Source organism: Schistocerca cancellata, chromosome 9, assembly GCF_023864275.1.
Source record: "Schistocerca cancellata isolate TAMUIC-IGC-003103 chromosome 9, iqSchCanc2.1, whole genome shotgun sequence".
Classification (NCBI taxonomy): Eukaryota; Metazoa; Arthropoda; class Insecta; order Orthoptera; family Acrididae; genus Schistocerca; species Schistocerca cancellata.
Genome location: NC_064634.1, coordinates 155894007 through 155915231, shown reverse-complemented (window position 1 = coordinate 155915231; position 21225 = coordinate 155894007). Strand labels below are relative to the sequence as shown.

At 44.9% G+C, this 21225-nt stretch overlaps 1 protein-coding gene across 1 annotated transcript in view; it reads right to left on the bottom strand.

The window, feature by feature from the left end:
• Positions 1–21225, bottom strand: part of LOC126101252 (radial spoke head protein 3 homolog) — a 361559-nt gene that overhangs the window by 43279 nt on the left and 297055 nt on the right. The window contains exon 6 of the mRNA XM_049911940.1: positions 5448–5576. Coding sequence (XP_049767897.1) covers positions 5448–5576 — 129 coding nt within the window. The remainder of the gene's footprint in view (positions 1–5447; positions 5577–21225) is intronic.

The following is a 21225-nucleotide window of genomic DNA, read 5'->3' as shown; positions in this document are numbered from 1 at the left end:
CAAACATCAGTGGTTTCATGTCATGTTTGTGACCTCTCTGAATAGGTATTTATCGCAATTTTCCTAGTTTTAGAACTGGCGTTCATGTTATCTCACTGAAAACCACAATGTTATTTACGTACCCATACTTTAAACTGTCACTAATAGGAATGACTATGTACGACCGAGAGTGTTACGACCGTTTACTATCGTGGAAATGAGTGTTTATAGGACACAATGAAACTTCAAGGATCAGTTAGAAAGATGGAAAAACTGAAAATAGGTAGCGGAGATACAGACAAATCTTCCCGTTCATGCCATGAGCAGAGTATGGGACACTTCCAGCTTCAAGTGATGTGAACTCAAGGCAGGAAATGAATCGCAAATATGGTGAGGTTCCGTCGAAAGAGTACCAGAGACGGTGGAAACGTTTATAAATGGCATGGAGTGTGTCGTCATAGTACATCGAATAACTTGGACATCAGAGACGAATGGGGTGAAGGACTCTGCAAAACCGAAGAAACGACAATACGTGGCGTGGTCGATGCTGGAAATGATACCAACGTTTCAGATAAAAGCAATTCACGTTGTTGCAGCTAAGACTCCATTGGAGACAAACTGCACATAGGTTCTTGTAAGCCTACTGATATCTTGATTCACGACAGCAACAGGCACAGTAAAGGCGAGACTGGCCATTGAAAAATGAACCGGGACCGAGTGTCCAAATGACTTGTCAGTTTCTATTTAACCACGGTGATGGCCGTATTCGGATTCAGCTTCCTCCAGAGAATGCTTGTTTGATACATGTCCAGTGAGACGTACTGACAGCCCTGATTACAGCATCGCTGATGTGTCCACCGCTATTCAATGCATATTCCAACTGTAAACATGTTCACGCCGTAACGTTGGTATCGCTACCTACTATCGTTAGCACCATGTTGAACAGCAGTTAATGCCAAGGCATACTGTAAGTAGGCTGTTTAGGTTTTTATGTTGGTAACGCCACGTAGCGCTCTATATAAAAATCACTGACTATGCTGTGAGAAGTCTGTGGCTGGTTTGCATTGTTGGAATATTAGCTATTGTAGTGTTGGGCCGTTGGATGCGAACAGCGCGTAGAGTTGCGCAGTTGGAGGTGAGCTGCCAGCAGTGGTGGATGTGGGGAGAGAGATGGCAGAATTTTGAGAGCGGACGATCTGGACGTGTGTTCATCAGAAAGAGTAAATTTGTAATACTGGATATCATGAACTGATATATAAATGGTCACTTTTGAAAATTATTAAGGTAAATACATTGTCTGTTCTCTATCAAAATCTTTCATTTGCTAACTATGTCTATCACTAGTTAGTGCCTTCAGTAGTTAGAATCCTTTATTTAGCTGACAGTATTGGCGCTCGCTGTATTGCAGTAGTTCGAGTAACGAAGATTTTTGTGAGGTAAGTGATTCATGAAAGATATAGGTTATTGTCAGTCAGGGCCATTCTTTTGTCAAGATTAATGAAAGTCAGATTGCGTTGCGCTAAAAATGTTGTGTGTCAGTTTAGTGTTGATCAGAATAAGTAAAGAGAGAAATGTCTGAGTACGTTCAGTTCTGCTCAGCTGTTTGAAAATCAAATAACGTAAGAGGTTTTCCAGCACTGTCATTTTGAAATTTTTCTAAGGGGACGTTTCAATACATTTCGTCGAATTATATATCTGCTCAGTATACGATACCACTCCAACAGAAAATTTTGTGACGTTTCCAAGGGTAGCTGTCGTTTTCAAATGGACGCTGCCGTTCTCCAACGGGGACGGACTATGACGCTGAAACAATGCCTTTCCCGTTAGGCACACCGCACAACAAACACCCTGTAAGGTGCAATAAAAAACATACCTTCTACCACTCACTTTACTGTAATTTGCAGAGTAAAATTACTGTTGTAGAGTCTTTATTTAGCCACAAATCTCAACTGGGCCTCAGTCACAGCAAGTAAAGATACCAGTAACCTGATTCTGAGAGCCAGTAACGACAGTAATATCGCCAGCCGGAACCTTAAGGAAGTAGCAGTCAAGTGCTGACTCCGGTTTCTGAAAAAAACAGATGCTTCAAAGCTTCGCAAAAGACAGAAGGCGTTATCGGCTCTACAATATTCTGCCATCATAGAATTCTACAACACGAGTGTTTATAGATAGTCCCGCTTTGACGTAAAGCATATACGGCCTCTGTAAATGACTCATTCGTTTTCAAACTTCTATATTTTCCAAACATGTACAAAGTCGACTGATGCGTGAATGGAAACGTGAACTCACCTAGTTTACATTGTGCCCACCACTTCGCTTGTGACTGCAGCGCCTTGATATCATGGCGAAAAAACAAGAAAAGAGTTTTTGTGTGTTGGATTATGTTATATGTTTATCTGTAACGACAAAGCAACGAGCATTCAGTAGGATTTTTGTAAAAAAGCCCCCGCCTAGACAGACCGACGTGCGTTGGTATCGACAATTTAGGGGGACTGGTTGTCTCTGTACATAGAAAAATACCGATCGCCCAAGTGTGCCAGATGCAAACGAGGAGAGAGAAAGAGAGTTTCGTACGCTGTCTAATAAAATCAACGGTTTGCGCAAACCACGAATTTGGATACTGCAGAAAATTGCGTGGAAGATTTTGTGACGGCTGTTACATTTCAAACCATGCCGTCTACAGCTCGCGCAACAATTAAAACCGAAGTATTATGGACAGCGCCTTCAGTTTTGCATCACAGTACAGAAATAACTTTCGCCTTCAAGCCGATATTCAGTGACGAAGCAGCCTTTCATTCATGTGGAAAGTTTAATCGCTACAATGTGACAGTTCGTAGTAATAGACGTAAAGTCATCGGGTAAAACAGAAGTAATACCAGGCGTCCCACAAGGAAGTGTTATGGGCCCTCTATTGTTCCTGATCTATATTAACTACACAGGAGACTCAGATTGTTTGCAGATGATAGTGTCATTTAACTTCTTGTAAAGTCATCAGATGAGCAAACTAATAGCAAAATGATTTAGATAAGATCTGTATGGTGCGAAAAGTGGCAATTGACCCTGGAGAAAGAAAAGTGTGAAGTTATTCAAAAAAATGGTTCAAATGGCTCTGAGCACTATGGGACTTGACATCTGAGGTCATCAGTCCCCTAGAACTTAGAACTACTTAAACCTAACTAACCTAAGGACATCACACACATCCATGCCCGATGCAGGATTCGAACCTGCGACCGTAGCGGTCACGCGGTTCCAGACTGTAGCGCCTAGAGCCGCTCGGCCACTTCGGCCGGCGAAGTTATTCACATGAGAGCTAAAAGAAATCCGCTAACTTTAGATTAATCGATGAGTCACACAAATCTGAAGGCTGTAAATTCAACTAAATACTTAGGGATTACATTTAGAAATAACCTAAATTGGAATGACAACATAGATAATGTTGTGGGTAGAGCAAATCAAAGACTGCGATTCACTGGCAGAACACTTAGAAGGTGCAACAGGCCTACTAAAGAGATTGCTTACACCTCGCTTGTCCGCCCTATTCTGGAGTATTGCTGTGCGGTATGGGATCCGCATCAGGTGGGACTGACAGATGACATAGAAAAAGTACAAAGAAGGGCAGCTCGTTTTGCATTATCGCGAAATAGGGGAGATAGTGCACAGACATTATACGTGAACTACAGTGGCAGTCAGTAAAACAAAGGCGTTTTCCGTTGCGGCGGGATCTTCTCAGAAAATTTCAATCACCAGTTTTCTCCCCCGATGGCGAAAACGTTGTTGACACCCACATACATAGGGAGAAATGATCATCACGATAAAATAAGAGAAATCAGGGCTCGCACAGAAAAATTTAAGTGCTCGTTTTTCCCACGCGCTGTCCGAGAATGGAACGGTAGAGAGACAGCTTGAAGGAGATTCATTGAATTGTCTGCCAGGCATTTTATTGTGAATAGCAGAGTAATCACGTAGATGTAAATGCGGGGCACAGAATAACCTAGTGAAACTGTGACTCTTGAATGAGATTCCCTGAAGGTTAATGTTTTCTGTATACTGTCACGAAAGCAGCTGTATGGGCCGGTTTTCTTCCGTGAGAAGAATGTGACGGGTAGGTCTATCTCTTACGTTGATATCTTACAGCTGCGGCTGTTTTCACAGCTAATTGCTGATCTCGAGAATTGCATATTCTAATAAGACGGGTCACCCTGCCACTGCAGCATCGATGTTCGTCGCTTCCTACGTGACGAGCTTTCACGTGGCTGGATTCGGCATAGTGGGTCTGCTCCCTCGCTCCCCCTCCCTCCTTTCCCCCGCCCACTTCACTGGTCGCTTGAGGGTACTACCAAGAACACCGGAACAGCTGAGACAACGTACTATTGCTGCTGTGATGATCACTGATAGAATGTTGCTACATAAGGTATGGGACGATCTTGACTGCCGCTTGGGCGTGTGTCGTGTGAGCAGAGGGCACTCATAGAACATTTGTAGAGGGCGCAATGAAAAGTTGTTGAGTTCACGGTTCTATTCATGCATCAATTATTTTGGTACATGTAATACTTTGGAAAATATAGAGTTTATAGTAGCTATGCATTTTTTCATCTGTTTCAGAAAAACGCGTACTTTTCTGCAGCTGGTAAGCGCTAACACGATACGGAAGTCAACTGTGTGAATTCGTTCAGCAGCTGCAGGGCACGACAATATGACACTGTAAACTAACAATCCTCTCGTCATTTTCTGCTGCCAAAAATAAATAGACGTTTTTACCATTCTCGGACCTCCAGCATCTTTCCAACAGCCTGGAAGCACGGACTCATGAAACCATTACCCAAGAAGAAATCCGCCAAAAAGCTTTCTGACTGCAGGGTCATAAGCATTCTACCAGCATTATTCAAGGCTTTAGTACACACATTTCAGGGGCAGATTACCAGTTATTTAATATCAAATAATCGTGTAGATAAATGCCATTCCTGTCTGAGTCAAAATCGCAGAGTGATGACTGCTCTTACAAAAGTGACTTACAAACAAACAAGATTGGGATATACAACAGGTGACTTATTGCATGCTTTTTCGATTTCAGGAAAGCTTTAACTACTGTCGACTTTGACTGACAAGTCAAAATGTTTCTTCAAGTGCTGTTCAGTGGTTCCACTCATACCTTCCATTTCGGCAACAGTGTATAATTATTGGAGCAGAAAGCTCACAATGTAGGGACCAGTATCAGGGGCCCCACAAGGATCAGTATTGGGCCCATTATTCTTCTCATTATATGATCTGATCAAGCTAAATACGCAGTAAATAAATAAGTACTATTTGGACTGGCGGATTGGAGGAGAAATTCAGTATTCCGTTGTTAAGAGCACACCACTCAGTTACAGAAGTCTGTAAGAGATAGTGACATATGTGTCGCTCATCAGTTGCTGCTGGTGTCACTGTATTACCGCTAGAGCGCAGAGGTTGAGCTGGAGTATACTCACGTCTCCTGGGTATATCTGCGTCTCCTGGTCGAGGCCGGTCTTGGCCGGTACGTAGGGTGGCGTCGGCGGCCGGTCGAGGAACAGGTCTGTCTGGCAGCAGGCGTCTTCCTCCAGCGGCCGGTCGAGGATCTGCGAAACGTCCACCATCCGTATAAACTTGTATTCAAAAGTAGGGCACAGTCACAGGCAGCGCGTCGAACTTCACACAAAAAGGTAAAGATCAATCAGAAGCCACTGGCATGCAACAGTTTCAAAAACAGGTCATTGGAATAGATAGAAAACAATATCCAGAATGAGATTTTCACTCTGCAGCGGAGTGTGCGCTGATATGAAACTTCCTGGCAGATTAAAACTGTGTGCCCGACCGAGACTCGAACTCGGGACCTTTGCAGGAGAGCTTTCTGTAAAGTTTGGAAGGTAGGAGACGAGGTACTGGCAGAAGTAAAGCTGTGAGTACCGGACGTGAGTCGTGATTCAGTAGCTCAGTTGGTAGAGCACTTTGCCCGCGAAAGGCAAAGGTCCCGAGTTCGAGTCCCGGTCGGGCACACAGTTTTAATCTGCCAGGAAGTTTCAGAAAACAATATATTTATTTAGAACTGAAGGATACCTCTTACATTACTAGAAAACAGTTAACAGTTGATATAGTTACTCGGAGCTGCTGACCTACTTCGATGCGACGTGATAGGCTGTCTGCCAAGTGCGACCATGGCCTCCTTTGGTAGCCGAAATCGTTCCAGAGAAATAATCTTGCAGAAGTTTAGAACAGTCCTTAATTGGAGGCTAATGGGTTGCATTACGTCCTGTCGGTGTCTTGTTTACGGTTTTCATTCTGTTTGAGCTCTCAGATTACTACAGAGCTCTGATATTTTCAGAAAGAAATCCTCAAGTTTCGCAAGTTTGCGGGAGAGCTTGTGGTTTCTGCGACTAAGCAAAGAGGCACTATGCTTAACGCACTGTACTCGCTTTCTGGAGGTGCCAGCTCAAATTGCCGTCCAGCCACCCATATATTTCTTTTCCTTGGTTTCCCTAAATTATTTAGCCAAATATTAAGATCATTCTTTTGAGAAGGACACGGATTCTTCCTTTCCTATCCCTCTCCAATACCGGCTTGCGTTTGCAATATGTGACCCACATTGGTCCTCATCTCCATGCTCATCTGCTTTATAAATAAAGGCGGCAGATATTTTTGATGAACAATACTCATGCTCATCTGCTTTATAAATAAAGGCGGCAGATATTTTTGATGAACAATACTCGCAAACTACACTGTCGAACTCCACAAAGCCGCGCGGGGTTAGGCGGGCGGTCTAAGGCGCTGCAGTCATGGACTGTGCGGCTGATCCCGGCGGAGGTTCAGGTCCTCCCTCGGGCATGGGTATGTGTGTTCGTCCTTAGGATAATTTAGGTTAAGTAGTGTGTAAGCTTAGGGACTGATGACCTTAGCAGTTAAGTCCCATAAGGTTTCACACACATTTGAACATTTTTTGAACTCCACAAAAAACAATGTTTACTTCGCAGCTGCGTCCTTTCCTTTTGTTGATCACCTGTTGTAATGCAGTCTGGGGCGAAATCTGAACTTCGTTTACTTTTTATGTCTGTCTTTTCTTCCTTCGCTTAATGCCGCCTCCTTCCTCCACAGAATATCCCAGTATGTGTGGCCTCAGTTCCGAATTATTTTTTTCTGTAGTTATCATTGCAGTATCCTAAAAAAAACCCTCGTTCTTTAAAATTTTGCTTATTGTGTGCACTGCATTATTATTGTACATGATTTTGTTTTGTGTGTAAATTCTTGTTCTCTTGTGCCCTATGTGTTGTCACTGTCTGTGGGTTAGGTACTTCTGTCTTCATGTTTAGGGAGATGTGTGCACGTGACGTGTTAACTTACTGTCTGTTTTCATATAACTGCTCAGTTTTTCTGTCATATGGCTGTATAAGAATCGCTATTTGTTGTGCTAAACTCTTGTATGTAGTTATGTTTGTTTAGGATGTTCTACGTAATCTGTAGAGCATGAAGCTGAAGCTTGCTTGTTTGTGTGTCACTGGATAGTTTGATTGGGTGTGGATTGGGATGTTCATGATTGTGCAATTTCCTTTGTATTGTAGAGACGTTTGTGATGTTTTTCCCTTGTATGGTCAGAACGAAAATTACTTTGTCATTTGTTTCTGTTTGTAAAGTGAAATGAATTTCACAGTGTAAAATGTTACAGTGCTTTCCTCCTATAGTTTTTTATGTATACGTGTGGCGGTTCATCATTAAAGTGCACTCATGCTCATAAATTAAGGATAATTGCAGAATATGGTGCTACACAACGTGGCACTACACAAAACTGGCGCTAATAGCATAGGCACATACGGAACACACACGACACAGATCTGTAAGTCCAAGGTATTGCTCATAACTTGAGAAAACCGTCCCGAAACACATGTGCTACAAAACGCCACGGTTTCCTGCGCATGTACCCCGAAATCAATATGGAATATGATCAACATGCACACGTACACAGGCCGCACTGGAATATGATCACCATGCACACGTACACAGGCCGCACAACGGGCTGGCATACTCTGGATCAGGTGGTCGAGTAGCTGCTGGGGTATAGCCTTCCGTTCTTGCACCAGTGCCTGTCGAAGCTCCTGAAGTGTCCTAGGGGTTTGAAGACGTGCAGCGATACGTCGACCGAGAGCATCCCAGACGTGCTCGATGGGGATTAGGTCTGGAGAACAGGCAGGCCACTCCGGTCGCCTGATATTTTCTGTTTCAAGGTACTCTTCCACGATGGCAGCTCGGTGGGGCCCTGCGTTATCATACAGTACGAGGAAGGTGGGACTCACCGCACCCCTGAAAAGGTGGACATAGTGGTGCAAAATGACCTCCCGATACATCTGACCTGTTACAGTTCCTCTGTTAAAGACATGCAGGGGTGTATGTGCACCAATCATTGTCTAACCCCACACTGTCAAACCACGACCTCCATAAAGGTCCCTTTCAAGGACATTAAGGGGTCGATATCTGGTTCCTGATTCACGCCAGATGAAAACCCGGCGAGAATCATTGTTGATACTATACCTGGACTCGTCCGTGAACATGACCTGGGACCACTGTTCCAATGACCATGTACTGTGTTCTTGACAACAGGCTTTACGGGCTCTCCTGTGATACTTTATTTATTTATACAACAGATTAAAATGCAGATGAGGACAGGTACTAGAAAATAACTGTACGTAACTCCAAAGTATGACTACAAAATGTTTTCGCATAACAAAATTACATTTATAGATAAAGTGATATACTTAGCTCTTCAACGAGACTCACAATAACATGTCTGTTGCAGATGGCAAGTTTGAAAGGATAAGAGATGGCAATAGCAGTAAAACTGAAATCGTCGCCTTTTCTTAGAGCAAACGAAGGCCATGCTGCCTGGGGCGGTGAACATTTTTCCACGTGGAGAGGGCCTCAGCCCTAGGCGACATATTCCAGCTGGGATGAGGCATTTTTCTATCTCGAACGAGCTGCTACAGAACGGCTGTCACTCTTCCTGACGTGTATGCCCAAGATTTAGTCTGGAAACACCTTTGCTGTTAGAGTCTCAAAACGAAACCATGATTAAATCTAACAGTCAATCTCCTTACCGCAGAAAATAGGATGGCTGTCTCAACTATGGTAAGAGGTCAACCAGCCACGTTTCCCAGAGTAATTGTTCTCGCTTTCCTCTGGTATTGCTGGCCTTTTAATTGAAAATTTTAGAACATCTGACCAAATTTACGGTATCTTAGAGGACGTGAGATAACGTGATTATGCGGGACAACATTAGTGATACAGGGAGACTGAGTGCAGTTTTTATGTCAAATTGACTTTTACGAGGGTCGTTCAGTAACTAATGCCCCACATTTTTAAAGAAGCCATTAATGTACATAGACAAACGTACTTGTTGGTGCTTCATATTTGATGTTTGTTCTTTGCGCCGGTGAAATTTCGAACCGTTCTGGCAGATGGCAAAGCCGTAGTACAGCATCCAAATGGCGTCTACATACGACTCACGTTACAAGCAGCGTGCTGTTATTTAATTCTTCGGTGTAGAAAACGAAGCCATGGTTAACATCCATAAACGTTCATGTTCGGTGTATGGCGGTGCTGCAGTTGATAGGAGTACAGTTGGACGATGGGTAAAGCAAGTTACAGCCTCAGGAAATGCAGAAACAGAGAACCATGATGAGCCACGCTCGGGACGTCCTGTCACAGCCACTGCTCCAGACCTGCTGAATCGTGCGGATGCCATGATTCGTGCCGACCGGCGCATCACAACTCGGCAGTTGTCTCTAAAGTTGTCCGTCAGCACTGGAAGTTCGTCTGCAGTGATCGAGACTCTCGGATATTCAAAGAGGTGCTCACGATGGGTCCCACGAATGCTCACAGCGGACCATAAGATACAAAAAAAGGCCATTTCATCTGAATTGCTGGAGCGTTACGGAGGACGAAAGTTGGGCGCACCACTTTGCACCAGAAACAAAAAGGCAGTCGATGGAGTGGCATCATCCTCATTCACCACAAAAGAAGAAATTCAGGACAACTCCCTCTGCTGGAAAAGACATGGTGACAGTCTTCTGGGATTGTGATGGCGTCATTCTCGTGGATGTGACGCCAAGAGGGTCAACCATGAATTCAGAGGCATAGGTGAAGACTCTGAATAAACTCAAGAACCGTTTCCGGCGTCTTAGATCGGACAAGAATCCAGCAGAAATCTTGCTATCCGGCCGGAATGGCCGAGCGGTTCTAGGCGCTACAGTCGGGAACTGCACGATCGCTACGGTCGCAGGTTCGAATCCTGCCTCGGGCATGGATGTGTGTGATGTCCTTAGGTTAGTTAGGTTTAAGTATTTCTAAGTTCTAGGGGACTGATACCTCAAAAGTTACGTCCCAAGGTGCTCAGAGCCATTTGAAGCATTTTGAAATCTTTCTCCAACACGATAATGCGCAGCCACACACAAGTCTGAGAACCCGGGAACACATCGCCAAATTGGGCTGGACATCATTGCCTCATCCACCCTACAGTCCAGACCTGCACCCTCGGACTTCCATCTCTTTGGGTCGCTTAAAGGATCTCTACGGGAAACACACTTTGAAGATGACGAGGGTGTCCGTCATGCCGTGAAAACATGACTACGCGTAGAGGACAAGAGCTTTTACCAGTAGGGAATACATGCTCTTCTACAACGTTGGCGTACGGCCGTAGAACATGATGCAGACTACGTAGAAAAATAGGGCATGGACAAGATATATTGATGTATATTGTCAGCAAATTTTGACTCTTAACAATAAATAAGTTCTGAGAAAAAAATGTGGGGGTTACTTATTGAACAACCCTCGTACATCTTTTATAATATTTTAGAGGTTTAGTCACATTCGTTTCTACTAATTTAGTAATTGCACTGATAACCTCGTTGTTGACGGTCCATGAACCATAAACCATAAAACACAAATACACACATATCACCTAGAACCCAAATTCCACATTTTTCAGGAAGCTCTACCGTCTACTTCATTGTGCCGCAGTAAGTTTACGACACTGTGGATGTTTCGATGTAACGGAGGAAATGAAGAATTACGCAACTCTTTATGTTGTGGTTGGCAGGAGAGCCAACACCGTGTTACTAGAGGAAGCCGAAAGGCACGCGTTTTAGCTCACGCAGGCTGGCGTGAGGTCTGAAACAGGACAAGGAAATTAGAATTTAGAAAAAACTGACGTAGCTGGTGGGATGCTTAACTTTAATCCATTAATGGTGAACGTCGCTCTTGACGGTACATTATTCACACTATCAATAGTAACTGGTAATGGCGCCTTGCTAGGTCGTAGCAAATGACGTAGCTGAATGCTATGCTAACTATCGTCTCGGGAAATGAGATCGTATTTTGTCAGTGAACCATCGCTAGCAAAGTCGGTTGTACAACTGGGCGAGTGCTAGGAAGTCTCTCTAGACCTGACGTGTGGCGGCGCTCGGTCTGCAATCACTGATAGTGGCGACACGCGGGTCCGACGTATACTAACGGACCGCGGCCGATTTAAAGGCTACCACCTAGCAAGTGTGGTGTCTGGCGGTGACACCACACTTTGCATGGACAATACCTGGTCTTCTAAAAACGCGCCAAACCAGTCACCGAAATTGAAATCTGTATCTGATTGCTGCGTCTCCATTTGCGTTGTCTTGAACACCTTCATTTTGTGGTACAGTGGGTTGATTTTAACATTTTACTGAGGACATCAGCACATTATTTGCTGATTACCGACAGTATGTGACTTCTACCAGTCAGAAAGACTTTTTTCCGTCTGCAGTATTTGTCCTTGCCAATTACGAAGCCAATTTTGCGAAGTTTAGTTATTTAATCGTATGGCTAGGGCCTCCCGTCGTTCAGACCGTTCGCCGGGTGCCGGTCTTTCAACTTGACGCCACTTCGGCGACCTGCAGTCGATGAGATATGAGACGATGATGATGAGGACAGCACAACACCCAGTCCCTGGGCGGAGAAAATTGCGCGACCCCGCGGGGAATCGAACCTGGGCCCAGACGATTGACAATCCGTCTCGCTGACCATTCAGCTACCGGGGGTGGACGTTTTGCGAAGTAATAGCTCTGAACACTGAGGAGGCTGTGGGAAAAAAGATGACACGTATTCATAATGTTTAGTCAAAATGCAGTAGTAATTTTTATTTAACATTCAATACTGTACTAACTTGTCTAGGAAGGTAGAGTTTGTTATCAACTCTAACTGAACAGCGAGATTTCGAAAACATAACTCAAAAATTCTTCGACAGGAAGACTTGTAGTGCAAAGTCACAACACTCTCTTAGATTTAGATACAACGAAGACACTGTCCTTTCGCTTGTTGTCTTGGATTATGAATGATGGAGCAAATCGTGAAATATACTGATTTTGATAACCAAACGACGCACGACAGAATTATCCATCACAGTCAGTGATTATGAGACGACGTCAGAATTATCCTACTGCCGCTAAGTAGCCAAGAAGACTAAGTGGCCAACACCGAATTACTTTATAATATGCGATTTGTTACTACATGTGTTCCTCTAAATCTACTGGTTATTGACAAAGTAAAAAACCAAACTTTCTGGAGAAAGACACTATTTTTCGGTTGTGGCTTGAACTCGGAACCTTGTGCGTCACGGTCCGTGGTATTACCATGTGACTTAACATTATTTATCAAGCTTCGAAGTATAAATAGTGTGCCAACACATCTCAGTTACACTTTGAAAAAATGAAAGAGGCTCTTCTGCAACTCTTAATGCACCAAAAATCCTGAGCAAGTGCATAATGATTACTTCGAGATGAATTTTTTTTTACACTGGTTCACGTTTCTGGTGCGAAGAACCCCTCTTACAGATGAAAACCATTACTGAATATTTCAAATGTTTATTACTGTTATGATGACAGAAAATTTTCACCTGCACGCACCTGCGTACTCTATTCGACAGCTAATTTCCTGATGGTTCAAACGTCTCTGAGCACTATGGGACTTAACATCTGAGGTCATCAGTCCCGTAGAACTTAGAACTACTTAAACCTAAATAACCTAAGGACATCACACACATCCATGCTCGAGGCAGGATTCGAACCTGCGACCGTAAAGATCGCGCGGTTCCAGACTGAAGCGCCTAGAACCGCACGGCCACAAGGGCCGACTAACTTTGTCAGGTTCGATTATTAGATGTACTGGCGGAGCGCACGAAAGAGTATTTGACTGTTGCACTTTTGCCTATACGGTGATTTTTGTTGATTCGTGTTCTGCAGGAAATGCGTGTGGGTATTGACAAACACAATGATTATGCTTCCTATTCTCATATAGAATCGACTAGATCTTTCTGAAAAAAGGCAATCAGTAGTATACGTCTAATCACTTAAAACAAAGGGATTTTGTTACTAAATTTAGCGCAAATATACACTCCTGGAAATGGAAAAAAGAACACATTGACACCGGTGTGTCAGACCCACCATACTTGCTCCGGACACTGCGAGAGGGCTGTACAAGCAATGATCACACGCACGGCACAGCGGACACACCAGGAACCGCGGTGTTGGCCGTCGAATGGCGCTAGTTGCGCAGCATTTGTGCACCGCCGCCGTCAGTGTCAGCCAGTTTGCCGTGGCATACGGAGCTCCATCGCAGTCTTTAACACTGGTAGCATGCCGCGACAGCGTGGACGTGAACCGTATGTGCAGTTGACGGACTTTGAGCGAGGGCGTATAGTGGGCATGCGGGAGGCCGGGTGGACGTACCGCCGAATTGCTCAACACGTGGGGCGTGAGGTCTCCACAGTACATCGATGTTGTCGCCAGTGGTCGGCGGAAGGTGCACGTGCCCGTCGACCTGGGACCGGACCGCAGCGACGCACGGATGCACGCCAAGACCGTAGGATCCTACGCAGTGCCGTAGGGGACCGCACCGCCACTTCCCAGCAAATTAGGGACACTGTTGCTCCTGGGGTATCGGCGAGGACCATTCGCAACCGTCTCCATGAAGCTGGGCTACGGTCCCGCACACCGTTAGGCCGTCTTCCGCTCACGCCCCAACTTCGTGCAGCCCGCCTCCAGTGGTGTCGCGACAGGCGTGAATGGAGGGACGAATGGAGACGTATCGTCTTCAGCGATGAGAGTCGCTTCTGCCTTGGTGCCAATGATGGTCGTATGCGTGTTTGGCGCCGTGCAGGTGAGCGCCACAATCAGGACTCCATACGACCGAGGCACACAGGGCCAACACCCGGCATCATGGTGTGGGGAGCGATCTCCTACACTGGCCGTACACCACTGGTGATCGTCGAGGGGACACTGAATAGTGCACGGTACATCCAAACCGTCATCGAACCCATCGTTCTACCATTCCTAGACCGGCAAGGGAACTTGCTGTTCCAACAGGACAATGCACGTCCGCATGTATCCCGTGCCACCCAACGTGCTCTAGAAGGTGTAAGTCAACTACCCTGGCCAGCAAGATCTCCGGATCTGTCCCCCATTGAGCATGTTTGGGACTGGATGAAGCGTCGTCTCACGCGGTCTGCACGTCCAGCACGAACGCTGGTCCAACTGAGGCGCCAGGTGGAAATGGCATGGCAAGCCGTTCCACAGGACTACATCCAGCATCTCTACGATCGTCTCCATGGGAGAATAGCAGCCTGCATTGCTGCGAAAGGTGGATATACACTGTACTAGTGCCGACATTGTGCATGCTCTGTTGCCTGTGTCTATGTGCCTGTGGTTCTGTCAGTGTGATCATGTGATGTATCTGACCCCAGGAATGTGTCAATAAAGTTTCCCCTTCCTGGGACAACGAATTCACGGTGTTCTTATTTCAATTTCCAGGAGTGTACATTGAGAGGTATCATACTAAGAGAAAATGACATTTATTGGAAATATTCTTCGTATGTGAAAGGCGATGTCCTGACAGATTGACTGAGTGGCTGACTGACTCATCATCACCCAACCCAAACCGCTAAATATAGAAACTTGGAGAACATGTGGATCTTATACTGTAGACGGCGTATAAGATGAGATTTTTGGAAATTCTGAACCTAAGGGGGTGAAATAAGGGTTGCAGGATTTTTTGAAAAATATCGCCATTTTAAAGGTAGACAAATGAAAACTGGGATTTGGTTTCTCGGTCAGTAGTAAAGAAACACCCTGTGGGGGTAAAATAGTGGGTGAAAGCGTTTTTTGGAAATATATAATTATTAAAGAACTACTGAAGTAGTTTTAAAGCTACATCTATGAACATTGGTATTTGACTTCTCGGCTAAAAAAAAAAAATACACGTTTCAGTGTTTTCGGAAACTGAACTCCTGAGGGAGTGAAATAGAGTATGAGATTTTTTAGGAAAATATTTTATTATGAAAGCATTTTTAAAGAGAAGTTTATGAAAATTTAAATTTGGCTTCTCGGTTAGAAATAAAAACAACTGGTGTTTCACTGTTTTTGGAAATTTAACCTCCATGGGGTGAAACAGGGATGAAAGTTTGTATGGAAGTATTTCATTGTTCAAACATATTTTAAGCTAAATCTATGACAATTTGTATTGTATTTGGCTTCTCTCTTAGAAATAAAACTTACGCATGTCACTGCTTTTGGAAACTCAGCCCCTAAAGGGGTAAAATAGGGGGTGAAGCTTTCCATGAAAATATCACACTGAGAAAGCATTTTTAAAGCTATGTGTTTGAAAACTGGTGTTTGGCTTCTCGGTTGGAGATGAAAAAAATACGTGTTCCAGTAGTTTTGAAATTTTAACCCCTAAAGGAGTGAGAGAGGGTCAGGCTGATTAACTGACTCATCATCGCCCAGCCTAAACCGCCAAGGATAGAAACTTGAAGTTTGGAAAGGGTGTGGATCTTGTATTGTAGGCACCGTTTAAGAAGGGATTATTCGATATTCCACTCCTAAGGTGTTCAAATAGTGGATGAAAGGCTTTCTGAAAGTATGTCGCTATTAAGGGAATTTTGAAGTTGTAACTACGAAAACCGGTATTTGGTTTCTCAGAAAGAAAATTAAAAATACGGTTTTCAGTATCTATGGAAATTCAACCACTAAGGGGGTAAAATAATGGGTGAAAGTTTTTTTGAAAATAAATAATTACTAAAGATCTAGTAAACGATTTTAAGGCTACATCTATGACAAATGGTATTTTACTTCTCGGTTAAAAATTGAAAGATACGTGTTTCAGTATTTCTGGATATTCAGCCCCTAAGATAGTGCAATAGGGGATGAAAATTTTAAGAAAATATTTCGTTACATTAAAAAAACTTTAAAGCTAAGTTTATGAAAACTGGTATTTTCCTTCTTGGTTAGGTATAAAGAAATATTTATTAGGGGATGTTGGTCAGAAGTACGTTCGGAAAAGACCGTGCTTATACGGCCTTAAATAGCGTGAAAAGCTTAGAAGGTGTTTCAGTTAGTGAACAACATAAAAATTCAATTAAATAAAAACAAAAAAGATTGTGCAGGCGATACAGTGTACGCGAGCGAATCAGAAGCCACTAAGCTAGTAAGTATAATAAAATATTGCAATTAATGGTCTTCCCGATCAAATAACTTCATTCATTGTCTCGTAACCTTAAGTAACAGACAACGTAAATACAAGGGAAGTTTTTCTTTCAAAGTGCCATCGGCCTGATATTAAAACCACAGGGCAACTGAGATGAAGCTTTGTGTAGATGTGTTGCACGATGTCTCTAGCACGCCCATTGGCACATCACGTCGCGCTTTTCATTTCTGAGTGCACAGCGAGCGCTTAAAGATGTCTACAACAATAGTGGTTTCTGCCACGTTTGAAGTGCGTGCTGTTATTCGATTTCTTCATGCTGAGGGTTTTCGTCAGATTTCATGCAGCCCACATAATGCAACTCCCATGCGTGACAGTAAAGTGTGGAAATGATGCAGGAACTCTGAAGCAGGAAGTACAGACATTCAGGACGCAGATTATTAGGGAAGGAAGCGAGTATCGACCAATGATCTTGTTCAGCGAGTGGAGCAGGCGAATGAAAACTATTTACGAAGGGCAGTTCATAGCAAGCGAAGAGGAATGTTGTCATCAGGCATTTTTCTTCTTCGTGACAATGCTTGGCCACACACTCTAGCTAGTACGAAGATTCTCCTGCAGCGTTTAAAAAAAAAAAAAAAATGGTTCAACTGGCTCTGAGCAATATGGGACTCAACTGCTGTGGTCATAAGTCCCCTAGAACTTAGAACTACTGAAACCTAACTAACCTAAGGACATCACACACATCCATGCCCGAGGCAGGATTCGAACCTGCGACCGTAGCGGTCGTGCAGTTCTAGACTGTAGCGCCTTTAACCGCTCGGCCACTCCGGCCGGCTGCAGCGTTTTAGATGGAAAGTTTAGTCATTCAGCCTTGCTCTCTCTGCCTTTCATCTGCCTTTCACATGAGACGCTGGCTATGAAGACAACATTTTGGTACAGACAACATCTGACGGAAAGCGCAGGTGGCTGCCTTTTATGGTGAGGGTGCTGGGAAGTTGGTACAACGCTACAACATATGTGTAAGTGGGAGCGGCGACTCGCACTCGCATGATGTAAGAACAGTGGTCGTAAAAATGTTGCACTCTTCGGGGCCCGGAACCAAGCGTCACGCTTTGACAGTGACGGCTAGTTTGAAACACGACAGGAATTGCTGTTATTAGTCAATGCAGGGCGAGCTCAACCAATTACCGTGCGATCATTGCTCAGGGAACAGCATGTGATGAATATCGAGTACGTGGGAAATGTCCACTGCCCAAAGCGGACCGAGCGAGGTGGCGCAGCGGTTAGACACTGGACTCGCATTCGGGAGGACGACGGTTCAATCCCGCGTCTGGCCATCCTGATTTAGGTTTTCCGTGATTTCCCTAAATCGCTCCAGGCTAATGCCGGGATGGTTTCTTTCAAAGGGCACGGCTGACTTCCTTCCCCGTCCTTCCCTAATCCGATAAGACCGATGGCCTCACTGTCTGGTCTCTTTCGCCAAAACAACCAACCCAAAGCGGAACCAATTGCTGCAGGTATTTAGTAGGCAGAACAAATGGTTCAAATGGCTCTGAGCACTATTGGACTTAACTGCTGAGGTCATCAGTCCCCTAGAACGTAGAACTATTTAAACCTAACTAACCTAAGGACATCACACACATCCATGCCCGAGGCAGGATTCGAACCTGCGAACGTAGCAGTCGCGCGGTTCCAGACTGTAGCGTCTAGAACCGCTCGGCCACTACGGCCAGCTAGTAGGCAGAACAACACACAACCTGGGCAATAGGTAAGTGAAGGTGTTTAGACTGATCCGATGGCTAGTGATCTTTTCTCTTTACAAATGATGCAAGGCTTCGAGGCCAGTGACGACCCAACAAGACATTTAAGCCACAGAGTGTGGACGGTGTGGTTCAGACGGAGATTCTTGTGTGGTGATTTGGCGCTGTTTTTCGTGGCATGACTTACGCACAATCATTCAGGCTACCGTAAACATGAACTACCATGTTTATTTCTACACTATCGGATATCACGCATTGTCTTTACTTGTACATCTCTATAACGAATATTCTGTGGACACTCCCGTCTTCGGGGAATATAATAGCTCTGGTCAAAGGACTACAGACATACGTTTCTGGTTTGACGAACACTCAGGAACCCAATTGCATCCCGACTGGACTTCTAAATTACGCAGTTTTTATCACATAGAAAATTTCTAGGGCTATCTGATCCGGCGGGTGAAACGTAGTAATACACTACTGGCCATTAAAATTGCGACACCGAGAAGAAATGCAGATGGTAAACGGGTATTCATTGAACAAATATATTATACTAGAACTGACATGTGATTACATTTTCACGCAATTTGGGTGCATAGATCCTGAGAAATCAGTACGCAGAACAACCATCTCTGGCCGTAATAACGGCATTTACACACACGCCTGGGCTTTGAGTCAGACAGAGCTTCGATGGCGTGTACAGGAACAGCTGCCCATGCAGCTTCAACACGATACCACAGTTCATCAAGAGTAGTGGCTGGCGTATTGTGACGAGCCAGTTGCTTGGCCACCATTGACCAGACGTTTTCATTTGATGAGAGATCTAGAGAATGTGGTGGCCAATGGAGCAGTCGAACATTTTCTGTATCCAGAAAGGCCCATTCAGGACCTGCAACGTGCGGTCGTGCGCTATTCTGCCGAAATGTAGGGTTTCGCATGGGCAGCTGTTCCTGTACACGCCATCGAAGCTCTGTCTGACTCAAAGCCCAGGCGTGTGTGTAAATGCCGTTATTACGGCCAGAGATGATTGTTCTGCGTACTGATTTCTCAGGATCTCTGCACCCAAATTGCGTGATAATGTAATCACATGTCAGTTCTAGTATAATATATTTGTCCAATGAATACCCGTTTACCATCTGCATTTCTTCTCGGTGTTGCAATTTTAATGGCCAGTAGTGTATTACTACGTTTCACCCGCCGGATCAGATAGCCCTAGAAATTTTCTATGTGATGAAAACTGCGTAATTTAGAAGTCCAGTCGGGATGCAATTGGGTTCTTGAGTATTCGTCAAACCAGAAACGTATGTCTGTAGTCCTTTGACCAGAGCTATTGTCTTTCCAGAAGATGGGAGTGTCCACAGAATATTCGTTATAAAGATGTACAAGGAAAGGCAATGCTTGATATCCGAAAGTGTAGAAATAAACATGGTAGTTCATGTTTACGGTAGCCCGAATGATTGTGCGTAAGTCATGCCACGAAAAACAGCGCCAAATCACCACACAAGAATCCCCGGTCTGAACCACACCATCCACACTCTGTGGCTTAAATGTCTTGTTGGGTCGTCAGTGGCCTCGAAGCCTTGCATCATTTGTAAAGAGAAAAGATCACTAGCCATCGGATCAGTCTAAACACCTTCACTTACCTACTGCCCAGGTTGTGTGTTGTTCTGCCTACTATCCAGCCGTAGTGCCGAGCGGTTCTAGGCGCTACAGTCTGGAACCGCGCGACTGCTACGTTCGCAGGTTCGAATCCTGCCTCGGGCATGGATGTGTGTGGTGTCCTTAGGTTAGTTAGGTTTAAGTAGTTCTACGTTCTAGGGGACTGATGACCTCAGCAGTTAAGTCCCATAGTGCTCAGAGCCATTTGAACCATTTGTTCTGCCTGCTAAAGACCTGCAGCAATTGGTTCCGCTTTGGGTTGGGTTGTTTTGGGGAAAGAGGCCAGATAGCGAGATCATCGGTCTCATCGGATTAGGAAAGGACGGGGAAGGAAGTCGGCCGTGCCCTTTGAAAGATACCATCCCGGCATTAGCCTGGAGCGATTTAGGGAAATCACGGAAAACCTAAATCAGGATAGCCGGACGCGGGATTGAACCGTTGTCCTCCCGAATGCGAGTCCAGTGTCTAACCACTGCGCCACCTCGCTCGGTCCGCTTTGGGCAGTGGACATTTCCCACGTACTCGATATTCATCACATGCTGTTCGTTGAGCAATGATCGCACGGTAATTGGTTGAGCTCGCCCTGCATTGACTAATAACAGCAATTCCTGTCGTGTTTCAAACTAGCCGTCACTGTCAAAGCGTGACGCTTGGTTCCGGGCCCCGAAGAGTGCAACATTTTTACGACCACTGTTCTTACATCATGCGAGTGCTTACACCATCCCGTGCAGAGTCGCCGCTCCCACTTAGGCATATGTTGTAGCGTTGTACCAACTTCCCAGTACCCTCACCATAAAAGGCAGCCACCTGCGCTTTCCGTCAGATCTTGTCTGTACCAAAATGTTGTCTTCATAGCAAGCGTTTCATGTGAAAGGCAGATGAAAGGCAGAGAGAGCAAGGCTGAATGACTAAACTTTCCATCTAAAACGCTGCAGGAGAATCTTCGTACTAGCTGGAGTGTGTGGCCAAGCATTGTCACGAAGAAGAAAAATGCCTGATGACAACATTCCTCTTCGCTTGCTATGAACTGCCCTTCGTAAATACACTCCTGGAAATGGAAAAAAGAACACATTGACACCGGTGTGTCAGATCCACCATCCTTGCTCCGGACACTGCGAGAGGGCTGTACAAGCAATGATCACACGCACGGCACAGCGGACACACCAGGAACCGCGGTGTTGGCCGTCGAATGGCGCTAGCTGCGCAGCATTTGTGCACCGCCGCCGTCAGTGTCAGCCAGTTTGCCGTGGCATACGGAGCTCCATCGCAGTCTTTAACACTGGTAGCATGCCCCGACAGCGTGGACGTGAACCGTATGTGCAGT